Source organism: Urocitellus parryii, chromosome 4, assembly GCF_045843805.1.
Source record: "Urocitellus parryii isolate mUroPar1 chromosome 4, mUroPar1.hap1, whole genome shotgun sequence".
In the NCBI taxonomy this organism is placed as follows: domain Eukaryota; kingdom Metazoa; phylum Chordata; class Mammalia; order Rodentia; family Sciuridae; genus Urocitellus; species Urocitellus parryii.
Window position 1 is genome coordinate 33,943,048 of NC_135534.1, and position 14,074 is coordinate 33,957,121.

General features: G+C 33.3%; 1 protein-coding gene across 1 annotated transcript in view; it reads right to left on the minus strand.

The window, feature by feature from the left end:
- Window positions 1-14,074, minus strand: part of Dnajc24 (DnaJ heat shock protein family (Hsp40) member C24) — a 51,721-nt gene that overhangs the window by 9,751 nt on the left and 27,896 nt on the right. The window contains exon 3 of the mRNA XM_026404173.2: window positions 6,898-7,036. Within this exon, the coding sequence (XP_026259958.1) occupies window positions 6,898-7,036 (139 nt within the window). The remainder of the gene's footprint in view (window positions 1-6,897; window positions 7,037-14,074) is intronic.

A 14,074-nucleotide genomic window follows, 5' to 3' on the forward strand; every position in this document is an offset into this window, starting at 1 on the left:
AAGCAGCAGTGTTTTCTTTTAGGTCTAACTCAGTATCTTCTTGTCTTGTAATTTTAAACAGCCATTTCATTCTTACAAATAATTTCACTATACAGAAACTTTTCATATAGTAAATAAGTTGAAGATAATCAATATGTCTTCATAATGTCTCTTGGAAAGTCTCTTATGAGAAAGAATTGGGCAACATTTGAGAATTGTTTGTTAAGTCGTATAATCCTACAGTCCTTTCTCAGATAAAATTAAGGTCACAACTGCAAGGCTTTCCACACTGAAGAAAAATTTCAAACTTGGATATTCATTATGAATTTAAAAAATTGCAGGACTTACTACTAAATGGAAACCCAATGTTCAAGAAGGTCCCGAATGAAAAACCCAGAAACTGAATTCCTTCTGTTTCAACTACCAAACAAGAACAGCAGCAGATGTAGGCCTGGCCTTTTGTTCTGATTCTCAAAAATGTCTCATCCCTGACTTTTGGGAACTGAAATAGCAGACTATACACACACAATCTGTACAAAACTTGGAAGCCTAGTAAACTGATTTAAGAGTCAGAGAAAATGGCTTGGAATTCTCCCCTATCAATTACTAGCTATGTGACCTTAGTCAAATTACTTAACCTCTTGGAGTCTTTAAGGAGTCTTTAACTCTTTCTCTGGAAAGTAGTTATTAATACCTTCCTCACATGAATATTTAGATATTGTTTAAAGGACAATTACCACACTTTTAGTGCTCAATAAATGACAGATTTTTAAGCTATTATTGTCTCATGATGTTTGTGTTGAACCATTTAGACTAGACCATAGAAAATGAAGAACCAACCAATTAGTAGTAGGGGAAAAGCCTCAGTGTAGTTCCACAGTGTAGGAAGAAGGCAGCAACTCTTGACCTTGTCTGGATTTGTAACACTGCTATGAAGTTTGACGTACTTGACTATTGTCAGTCCATTAACTCTGATCTAAGCCATAGTCTATATAACTTTTTTAGTTCCTCCAAAATATCAAACACAGAACCAAAAGGTAGGTACCACAGGGGGAAAAACATCAAAAATAATTAATTTTGTGGATTAAATTCAGAAGGTAGAAATGATAATGGATTAAAATATCAGGAAAGACTCTGGAGGGAGGGTGGGGGTGGGGGGTGGGGAAAATGGGAGGGCTTGAGATAAATTTTGAACAAAGAATATTCTACAAAGAATAGGAAAGTGTTCTGAATAATGAAAAACAATATGAGTAGATCTGAGAGCCTCTACATGGACCAGAGATGATTTTCTTTAGGCTGTAGCAGATGATTAAGTTGGAAAAAGTAATAAGGACAAACTTAAAGGTTTTGTCCCATGAAAATTCTAGGTAAATGGGCAAATGTAATGGGAGAGAGAGGGGGGAGTTATAATTTTCTTAAATAGAAGAGAGAAAAAAGAAAGCTAAATCAATCAAAATGTAAAGGACTATGGGAGAAGGCAGCAGAAGAGAATGGAAGAGCAATGAGCAGCTACGGAAATACTCAGGTTATATGTTATAATCTGGGGATGGACTACTGGGGCAGCTGTGTGAATAATATCATATAGGGGAAAAACATTGAAAAAAGCAAAAATGTCAACTTACATTTCTTATTCATTGGTTGTAAACAGAGCAAAGTATAAGTAATCAGAGTACAATATGAAACCAGGGTTTCATGTCTGAGGGGGAAAAAAAGCAAGGAGAATGGGTCCCCTTTTGGTTTTGGACCCACTGATTTCAACTGGGCCATGTAGCCAAGGAGAAAGGGAGAGGTTAAAGTCAGAAACAAAAACTTCCTAAAATCTTATATTTCTTTACTATTAAGTCAGATCCCCAAATTGTATTCAAATGTACCAGAATTACAACTAGAATCTTGTCCATAGTATTCTTAGCCACATTTTTATTCAAAAATGATGAAAAATGATCTTAAAATACATCTTCATTGCAAAAGCCGTTATTTCCACTCAAATAAATGTGAAATAATATGAGTAGTAACCTTCTTTTGACAAATAAGATGAGGCAGTGGGACCCTCACAGAAAGTTGTATCTGTACACTCTTCTTCCTCTCAAGATAATGCCAGTCCCCAACTGTCTAGATGGATTTTCTGCATCATTTCACATACTTACTTTTCCCAGAAACAGTCACCAAAAAGAAAAAAAAATACCCTCTGATGTTTATCTTCAAGTTTTTACCTGAAGCTAATTTTTACAGCCAATTTTGAAATTCCTAAAATCAAATGGAAATAATAATAAGACCATAAATGGAAACCATAATCTGATTAATTCAAGTATTTTGTAAGGGTCAATTTTAGGACATATTTTACACAACTATTTACTATCTAAAGATATTACTCCTAACAGTTAACCCAAATCCATATTATCTAAAAGTATCTAGATTTACAAGTAAGTTTTTTTGGAGTTATACTAACACCCTTTTTATAAGAACTCTTCATTTTTATTTCAAGAAATTACATGCTGACTTAAGTTATCTGACACATAAATGTTGGTGGAATTTTAAGATACTATTCTTGACTTATTCCAAGATTTCCTCATCTTCCGTTCTCAAATTTTTATCCTAATAAAGGGATGCAGCAAATTGTATAAAACAACATCAGAAATGATCTACTGTATCTAGCTAAGAAGAGGAGCTGATTACCTATGAAGAAAGGCACACTTGCTTTATAAGTTCCAGCTATATTGCTCTCTGAGCCAGGCTGATTTGGTTATCTAAGTACTTAGCCAACTGGTGGAATGGGAAGCACCACATCACCAAAATAACTCACTAATAGAAAACCAAGATGTATCAATATAAAATACTATATGCTAGATCAGGAAGGATCTCAAACACAACCCACTCATTAAGCATTGTTTAATCTAATTAACTGCATTTAAAGGTTTGTTTCTCTTCAGGGCAAGTAACTTAACTCATAAACTATGTCATCTGCAGGGCCACCGAGGCATCAGAAATCTGGGACTGCACATTACAAAGCTACTGAATCACAATCCCTATTTTTTCCCCCATGATATACTTCTGATGTGCTTTTTAATGTGTTTAATATATGAGAAAACTCTCCACAAATTTATAAAGGCACCAAAATCTATTCAACAGACATTATTCAAGTGAACACTTAATAAATCCTGAAAAGGTTTTCCAAAATGCTCATCTGCTTGAAATGCAAAGCCTAGTCCTGAATAACTATGCTTTTCAGGGGAATGCTGGAAGCTGTCTTTGGAAGCATCCTTACAAACAATACGGTAAATATGCCAACTGGAACTAATTGATTAAATTCACTAGTTAACATTGCCTTCAAAATGTATAATCTCTTGAAACTGAATATTACTCATCCTTTTCTTAAGACTTGATTTTCTTCAGCCTGGCAAACATTGCCCCAAGATGTCAACTAAGAATATAAAAGTAGAAATGAGGGAGAAAAAAATATGTATGTATTTTACTTTAGGTTATCTGCCCTAGATTATTACTTTTTCTTTAATAGAAATAATCCATTGACAGTTTCTTTTGAGAAGCAAAGAAATAAGGACATCAAGGACTCCTTTAAATAATCTTCTAGGCAATTATATGGCTGTGGGCAATATTGATGAGGTTTTCCTTAAAACAAGGTACCAAGTCTGAGCTGTGAAATATGAAAAAGCACTCAACATCAGCCAATAAAGTATCTCCCACCTTCTTCCCAATATTATAGAGCTCAAATTTATTTCATATTGCAAGTTAAAAGCAGGCAGGAAACAAACATATTTAAAGCACCCCCTATGAAAGTTATTTATGATGAACTAACACCACATGGAAAAAGAGTTCTGTATAACAAAGCTATTTCTATGTCCCCAGGGGGTGACCCAGAAAAAAGAGTGCTTTGACCTGGTTATAACAGTTCTCTCTCTCTTGGTAACCTATCCTGGTCTTTAACAAATTATCACTCTCAAAGGTTTCCCTTCTATCAAATCTAAATCCTCACTGTTGAGAAGTTCAAGTTCATTTCCTTTTTTGAGGAGCCATTTTTTTAAAACAGTTGAAAAGAAAAAAAAATCATTGGTATTCAAGAGAACAATATGAAAACAGGTTTACTATAAGATTTCTGAAAAATAGTTCTGGTATGATAAGTTTAAAAACAGAAAGTTATATTTAAATAAGAGACTCTATCTCAATAGTAAGCCAATCTCCATCTAAAACTGAAACACAGAATTCACTATTCGGAGTCCACAGTAAAGAAATACATATTTAATACTAGGTTCAGGTATTAAAATGTCACGAAAATTGTATTTCTACTGTTCTTTTAGAACAGCTCACTTCTTCTGTTCTTTTAAAACAGTTCTTTAAGAACAGTAATCACCCATCTGAAAAACTTCAAAACAAATTGACATTTTATAAGTTCCAGGTTAGGTATATGGATCAGGGTCAATTCTTACTGTATATGGTTTTGTCTAAACCTCAGTGTAATTTCATCAATAACCTACAAGAGTCCCCAGTGACACAGAAGACCACAGGTGCTTCCATTAAAAGCCTAAAGAAAACTTTGCTAGACCAAGGTGGCACATACTTGTAGTCACTTGTAGTGACTCAAGAGGCTGAGGCAGGAGGATTTTAAGTTCAAAGTCAAACTTAGAAACTTATCAAGATTCTAGTGAGATCCTGTCTCAAAATAAAAGATTTTTTTTTTTTTAAAGAGAGAGTGAGAGAGGAGAGAATTTTTAATATTTATTTTTTAGTTCTCGGCGGACACAACATCTTTGTTGGTATGTGGTGCTGAGAATCGAACCCGGGCCGCACGCACGCCAGGCGATCGCGCTACTGCTTGAGCCACATCCCCAGCCCCTCAAAATAAAAGATTTAAATACAAAAAAAAAAAAAAAAAAAGAAAAAGGAAAAAGGATTGGGGATGTAGTTCAGTGGTTAAACACCCCTGAGTTCAGTAGTTCAATTTCCAGTACCAAACAAAACCAAAAATAAACACTTTGTTTAAAACCAGCTTGCTTGGTAGCACATGCCTGTAATCCCAGCAATTTGTGGGGCTGAGGCAGGCAGATCACAAGTTTGAGGGCTGCCTGGGCAATGTAGTGAAGACTGAGGCTATAGCTCAGTAGTAGAGTGTCCCTGGGAATGATCCTGGATACCAAAACAAAAATGTTTAAAAACAAAACATAAAAAGCTCAAAAGAGAGCTGGGCATGTAGCTCATTATTGGTCTACCTTTAAATTACTGGTCTACCCAACTCTGCAGCCCAATAAGAAAGATTGTTCTTCTTTTTGACCCCTCCCTAACCCTTTCTCTGTGGACAGTAGAATTTTAGTCAAATTCATTAATCTGCTCTTTAGAGTACACAGGCTATGGAATGATAGAAATGCAGAGGGACAATGAAAATACATACCCTACACACGTTAGAGTACAGTTTTATATTATTGCTCTCTTAAACAAAGTGGAACTCTACATAGTAAAGACTGGTAATGATGTACAAAAACAACATGAGAGAACTATCATATCCAAGACTTTCAGAGAAATTATACCACATGAACTCAGTTTAAAAGGATACATCTATCCATGGATATGTAGCCACTTCTATACTCTTTTGTCAGAACAAACATTTACTACATAGATATTATATACCAAAGAGAAGATGCAACATTTAAGCCCTACTTGAAAATCTGCATATTCTTTAAAAAGGTAAGTATACCTCAGATTCTTAATATTAAAAACAAAACAAAACCTGTTAGTCTTTAAAGAAGGAGAAGGGCTTTAAAGCTAATTAGTACTATGAACAATTTACTACTAAAACCTACCACTCCAGGACATAAACAATCAGTTAAGTCTTTTCATGCAAAGGTATTCCACACTAAAAGAAGTACTTAATTTTATTGGTACAACTTCCTATGAAAATGAGTATGGATGTTTTACAAATTATCATTGGCTCCATTCTATAATGCCGTGTTTGGAAATAAAGCCTTGCATTTCAAATCAAATTTTCATAACCTCAGTAGCAGGAGCCTTAAAATCATTTTGTGAGGTTGATCGTGTGCCAGTGTGGGCATGGGAAGGGATTCAATAATCAACTACAAGACAGCTTTTATCAACACATCCCAGTCAATGCTGAGCCTGATGTGCTATTGGAGAGAGCAATTGAGTGTTTTCCCCAGAGGCTGTAACTGATTATTGACTCCCCCCATTAGCATGTAGGGTGCATGAAGGTCCAAACAGAAGGCTGAGGGACTCCTGTCCCAAGGCCAGTGCTGAAAGACAGCCTATCACTTCGTGTAACTGCAGTCTATGTGTGACAAACCTGACCTACATTTCTCCCTTTCTTTCTCACAACAGCCTGCCACTGTTTTAAGAAGCTATTTTCAAAAAGCATAAAAGAAACAACTTTTAAAAACTGTAATTTGATGAAATTACACTGAGGTTTAGACAAAAGTATCATTTATAACAACCTAATAAGGAATAGTTTATCTTGGAGAGATAATCATGTAACCTAGGCTAAATTGGTCCCAAAGAGAGCAGAATGCTTTATGATATTATCCATTTTCTTTTACATTGTTATTTATACAGTATACAGTCCTAGAGCACTACAGTAAAAGTTTTAATCCATAGTATAATTAAACTTAATCAAAAGAAGTTTTAAACATAAAAAACATATTAATTAGGAATGTGTAATTATGTTAATAGATTAAATTTCATAGATTTATAAGATGCCACATCCTTGTGATTCAGTTAACTTCTCAATGGACACAAAATAATCACTACTAAGAACAGGGCATAATTAAAAACAATGATGGACTAGGGGAGTAAAGGTGGCAATAACTTGGTGCAAATGCTGGAAAATGCTCCCCAGGAGGGGCTGCATACTGTGCTTCAAAAGTTGCCCATGGGCTGTGGCTCCTCACCACAAGTACCTACCATGCCGCTGCAGGTCATACTCTTTTTTTGTCTCTTCATTCCCTAGAATTTTCCATGCCTGATCAACTTCGATGAACTTCTGTATACATTCCTCCACTGTTCCTGCTGGCACATCTGTACTTTGTTTATCTGGATGATACTGCCAATCAAAAATAAAGGGGGTAGTGAACAGAGAGAGAGTTGTGTGGGGTAGGCAAAAAAAAAAAAAAAAAAGTAAATCCGAACCTTAGTTAAGAGGGTAATAAGAAGTTGAAAACTAAGATGCAAGGCAATGAGACAACAGTGTTGGGCACAGGAGACAACTGCCAGGTTAATTAGACCATTGGAGTAGCTATAAATCCACCAGTGACATGATCTGTCACAACGTGCAAAGACAGCATTTTCTGGATAATTTGCTCATGGAATCATTGGTCTCATGGACAATTTACCTAGAGAGTATGACTAACACAAATAGAAATAGGTACGTGCAGACAAGCAGGACATGAAAGGAAGAACACAAACTATGCAGACTATGAAGCTTCCCTTATATAATATGCATGGCTGTAGTAATCATTACAAATGGAATACAAGTTTTTCTTCTGAAATTAAATTCTACAATCATAAAATAAAATGTATCTAATTATAAAAGTAAATTATCTTTCCTATTTTCCTCAAACCTCAAGATTTTAAAGTTACCAATTCAAAGTTATATGATTTGGTTATTCTGAGCCAGATTTGTAAGAAACAACTTTTAAAAATTCAAAACATTTGAATATAAATTAATCCATGAAAGAAATTTCTCATGTAAGCTTTCTAACTAAGAAATTTTCAACAATGTTTTTAATATAATAATTTTTTCATACTATTTGGTCAAAATCAGAAAGTTTTACATCAACTAAATTCTCAAATGCTAATAAAATGTGGTTTACTGGATACCTCACTTACACTATCCTTTCTTTTCTCTACTGTTGTCCCTTTTTTTATGCAACAGTTCTTCCAGAAGAATCAATATGTTATTTGGTTTTCAGCAGTCTCTCAGCAAACAAATGTTATTTAAATTTACAGACATTTCACTTAAAATAACCTAAGGATAGCATATATTCAGATATAGAATTTTTTTCACTTTCAAGTAAATAAGAAACCACTTATTCAGAAATTTCAACCAGTAATTACTCTAAAGGTTTTTTTCAATATATTACAGAACATATTTTAATTTCAAAAGTAAACTTAGAAACTTCCTTTGAATATAGACGTTTTTCTTTCTCTATTTTTTTTTCAAATTTTTAAAATGAAAAGCCAAATAGTCATATTCCCATTTCATGAAACATCAATGTGGTTGGTTCACATACTCAAAATTAATAGTAAAATCATATTAATTCTGGGGCTGGCATTGTGATTCAGTGGTAGAGCGCTCTCCTGGCACACTGTGGGGTCCTGGGTTCAATCTTCAGCACCACATTAAATAAATAAATAAATAAAGGTATTGTGTCCAACTACAACTAAAAAATAAAAAAATAAAAATATTAATTCTCTCACAGACTGCTTTACAGACAACAAAACGGCACCAAAGTTTTCAGTACTGTGTCATTTTTTATTGAAATTGCTTAACCCAGAGTAATTCAGTAAGCTGCATCAAGTACCACATAGCTAAGTGACTTCATTCTCAAACTCAAATTCAGAAAGTTTTCATTTCATATCATGGACTACTGTCTTTAATAGTGGAATCATTTTTATGGTGAACTTCACAGTGTTGATGATTCTAAGTAGCAGAATAAAATTATCATGATATCTGACCACACAAAAGAACTATAAACATACAAGATGGGAGAAAGACTGATTTTAGGGCTTCAACAAACTTCCTCTCTCCCTATGCCAAATCTGTCAGTTACTAACATTTTAGGTATTGAAACTAATTAATATAATGAATGGAGAAAAGAAAAGGAAACTAAGGCTTTATTGTTTCATCTTCATTTAATGGTGTTCATAAAAATTATTTATGTACCAAAGTTTTGGCAATCCCTATAGTTGGGATAGTCAAACAATATCCCTAAACCAAAATAGAGTTGGTTGCATTAAAGTTCTCTAGCTGACCCAATACTTTATAAGAAGATGTTATTTTGATTCAATGTTAATACATGGAACACACTCCAATATGCTACAATGGTACAGTTAAGATACATATTCATGTGGAAACTTTTAATCTCAATATATCACAAACATTAAGTAAGGCCTTGGAGAAATAAATCATTCTAAGATTCTAGCTATAAAATAGGAGTACAGATTTAAAAATTGGTAATTTCTAATAGAAAGTTAACTTGTTAGGCCTGGTCTTGCACCAACCTGACCAAGAAAGCCTTAAAAAACTAGGAATTCGTTCTTGTCTGCCCCAAAGTAAAAACCATTGCTAAATTTTATTATGAGTCATATCAATTCTATCATAGTCAAAATATGATCTCGTTCCTGAATTTGGAAGTTCATGACTATTAATAAAATAAGTAGTTCACCATCTGAGACTTCCAAGTCCATTTTGTTTTGTTACTAGAATGCAATATTATTCCATGACATGCATATAATGGATATATTCCAATAAAATGCCTATTATAGCATGAAAATAAATATGCTCTTTGGGAAACTAAAGTTTAAGTTTAATTTTGCTTTGACATCAAGTTCCAGAACAAAGTGAAGGTCTAAAAAACAATAATACAGTCTGTGGTAGGCTGATAATGGCCCCCAACGATATCAAGTCCAAAGCCCTGGTTCCTGTAAATGTTACTTCATTAGGAAAAAAAGGAATATGCAGATGTAATTAAATTAAAGATTTTGAAATGGAGAGATTATCCTGGATCATCCAGGAGGACCCTAAATTCAATCGAAGTGTTCTTGTACAAAAGAGTCAGGAGATTTAACAGAGAAGGTGATATGAAGATGGTGCTGGCCTTAAAAGATTGACCTAATGCAGCCACAAGCCAAGGAATGCCAGTGGTGACCAGAAGATAGAAAGACAAGAAATGGATTCTCCAGAGGGAGTACAGCCCTGCCAATACCTTAATGCTAGGCCAATTGTACTGATTTCATACTTTGGTCTACAGAACTGTAAAAGAATAAATTTATGTGGTTTTAAGTCACTGAGTTTAAAAATATGAAACGATTCTCTCTTCTCAATGTGAAAACAAGCCCTAATGCTAGGTTTCAAAACTTTCCAATCACAAAGTGTATATTTAATTTTCTTCTACTATTTCTAATTTGAGCCTTCCTATGAGAAGCAGGCTCCATCATTCATGATCACATCACCATAAAAGACCACTGTCATTTTCTTCTTATTTGTTGGGAGTTTATTCCTTGCCCTTCTCTACCATAATTCCCACTAGCCAAACAACCCACTCCTGAGAGCCCAAAGCTATCTCAATTTCATTCATTCATTTGTAAAATAAAAGACAGGTGTAATCTAAAGCATTCTGTATTCTGAAGAATTACTATCTAATTGAGGAACTTGGAATAAAACAAAATAAACACGGATTTCCTTATACTATCAGAACTCCAAATGAATCTTACAAATACCAGGGAGTTCCAAGGATAACATTCATTAAGCAAAGAAAATACTGATATCCCTTAATTAATAAAATAGGCATGTTCTAAAATTAATGTTGCAAAATTTACTTATTTTAACTGACACTTATTTTTGTTTAGTACTAAATTGAAATGTATTTAGGTGGAGTTGGAAGAACTAAGTCTCCTGAAAGCAATGACCTCAAAATTAAGAAATTAGCAAATATTGCAAGAAAGATAAAATAAAATTTTATACAATTACCATTAACAAAAGCATAAAACAATAAGAAGGGGGGGAAACCAGTCACTTCAGGATAAACCAATTGGGAAATGCGTAAAACTTCTATATTAAAAACTTCAAGACATTATTAAGGGAAATCAAAAAGACCTCAACAAATGAAAAAACTATGAATGGAAAGATTTGCAACCATTTTCCCTTATTGATACATGCAATCAATATCAGAATTCTAGCAAGCTATTTAAAGAAACAAATGACTGTAATATTTATATTTCAAGATGTATTATAGTATCATAGAAATCCAATATGTAGTACATACAAATAAAGCAGAGGAACAGACTAAAAAGTCTACAAGTAGACCATATGTATATAGTTAACTAAATATCAACAAAGATGACATAGCAATTCAATGAGAGAAGAAAAAGTATTTGTATTAGTCATCGTTCCATGGATATAACAAATTTCTAAGATAAATCAACCTATTAGGAGGAAAAGTTTATTTTTGCTTACAGCTTTGGAGGTTTCAGTCCATGATCAGGTAGCCCTATTGCTTCAGGCCTGTGGGAGCGCAGTAATATATCATGGCAGGAATGCATGGCAGAGAAGGCCTGTTTACTTCATGACAGTCATAGAAAGAAGAGAGAAAGAAGAGGGACTAGGGTCCCAATATCCCTACTCAAGGGCATGTCCCAATGACTTAACTAATGCTGGAAGAATGAAATAAAGGAAAACTAACCCAGGGAGTAGTTTAAAACATGAGTAAGCAGAGCTATTAAGTAGCTGGACTCCTCATCTTTTTATTATAATCAGCAAGCAATCCTACATGCCTGCAAGCAGGAACTTTAACTATAAAACTACAAGTTGCTGGGCTGGGGTGGTGGCTCAGTGGTACAGCACTTATCTCACATACACGGGGGCACCGGGTTCAATCATCAGCACTGTATAAATAAATAAAACAAAGGTATTATGTCCATCAACAATTAAAAATTTTAAAAAATGTTTTAAAAAATACAACTTGTTTTTCTCCTGTTAATGATTAACTTTCCTTCTGGATATCATACCCGTTTTCTTGGAAGGTTCTGTTTGTTGATAATTGTTGGCTGTGTGTAGCACATGTTGTTTAGGACTTTCCTTCACCCTATTTCCTCACAAGATCTATCTTTAGAAAAATGTACATAAGTACGATACAAAATGAAGTCACTCATGGCAATCAATTTGCTTTAATGTGAACTCCACAAACTTATTTCCATTAGGCCCCACATCCTAAAGTTTCTACCTTTACCCAAATAGCATCATAGGCTGGGGACCAAACATTTAACACATGGGCCTCTAGGGGACACTCACAATTCAAAGAATTTGTACAACAAATGGTTTTCTACCAACTGGATACTCATCTGGAAAAACATAACCTCAATCACTATGTCATTCCATACACAAAGATTAATTCAGGATAAACCAGAAACATAAATATAAAACACAGAGCCATAATGTTTCTAGAAGGAAACAAAAGAGAATATCCTTGACCCTTACAGTAGGCACAGACTGCTTTGATAGAAAACAAAAACTATAAACCATATGACACAAAACTCATAAATTGAACTTGAAACTTTAATTAAACCTTTTCACTCACTAGACCTATTCATTAAGAAAATGAATAGGCAAGAGATAGACTGGGGAAAAAATACACATATCTAAATTTGTATCTAGAATACACCAAAGGAAAAATAAAGGAAAATCTTTTTATCTGTGATAAAAAGATAAACTAATTAAAACTCAGGGGGAAAAAACTTTTCAAGCCAAACTTGATGATCAGAAAATATGCACATGAATTTGTGCCCAAACTTTTTCATTAGTCATTAGGAAAATGTAAATAAGATCACAGTAGCCTAATAAAATAGCCTAATAGAATAGCAAAACAAAACAAAACCCCGATAATACCTAATGTTGGTAAGGACGTAGAAAAATTGGAACTCTCATATCTGGATAGCAGCAAACTAATAGAGAGTTTCTTATAAAGTTAAATATATATCCATGGTCAAGAAATTCCACTCCTTGATATTTATCTAAGAGAAATAAAACATAAAAACATATATCCTAGAAAGACTTATAAAAGAATGTATTAACAGTCTTACTCATATTGGTTCCTCTTAAAAGGAATATATACTAATGAATTTTACTCAATTCACAAAGGAATACTATTCAACAATAAAAAAGAAAAACTATGGGGCTGGGGCTGTAGCTCAGTGGTAAAGCGCTTGCCTTGCATATGTGAAGCACTGCGTTGGATCCTCAGCAAAACATAAAAATATATAAAGATACTGTGCGTTTATCTACAACTAAATAAATATTAAAAAAGAAAAACTATAACACAATCAATAATATAAAATGAATACTTAAAACATTTTGAACAGAAGAATATGTACTATATGATTACATGAATGGATATGAAGTACAAATTTCAGCACTCCTTTATGGTGACAGAAATCAGAGTTGGTTTAAAGGTAGAGGTTAGGAATTAAGCAATGTGGCAGGAAAATTTTTTTTGAGCAACAGAAATGTTTTACATCTTGTTTGGGGGGATGGTGATTGCATGGTATCAAAACTCATCAAACCCAACACTTAAGATCTTTGCATTTTTCATTGTATGTTGATCATATTTCAATAGAAAAATGTCTTCAGACATGTGTAAATTTTAAAAAGGAATTTAGCAAATCTTTCTAAGCCATAAAGAAAAAATAAGAAATTTGTCCAGTATTAGTAAGAAATTACAGAAAAGCCATAGAAAATTAATGAAAAACTAATATATGATTTAATGAAAAGTTTGGATTACAGAATAGCGTGTGGAAATAGTTTTATCTTTTTTGAGTATATCTGCCAATTCTAATAATAAAAAAATTTTAAAACAATTAAGTGTTGCTTAGAAGAAAGCCTAAATACACCCAAAATTAAAATATCATAAATGTCACAATACTAAAAATACTGCAAGTGATATTATCTTTCTGTGATTCTTTATATAAACAGTACACAGGTGTCTATTTCAAGAGTTTTAGCAAACTACTATTTACTATTCTTCAATGACTTGACATAACTTTATAAACCTAAATTATGTCCTTACATTTTAGGGAAGTTTTTCAATTACATAACTCATCTTTAATAAATTTTCATGCCTTTTATTGAGGATAAGAAACATTAATACAAATAAATTAAGAAACCTATCTTGATATAAAAATAGAGAATCATTTACACTACAAAAAACACAAAAACACCAATGTAACATTTTATTAAGATTGGTCTATTGTCTGTTTCCTAATTATCTAATTATAACTTGATACTTCAATTATGAAATCTTAGTTCTTATTAGCTGAGATTTTTATGGCAATAAAACAACATATTGGAACATATATATGTTACTAT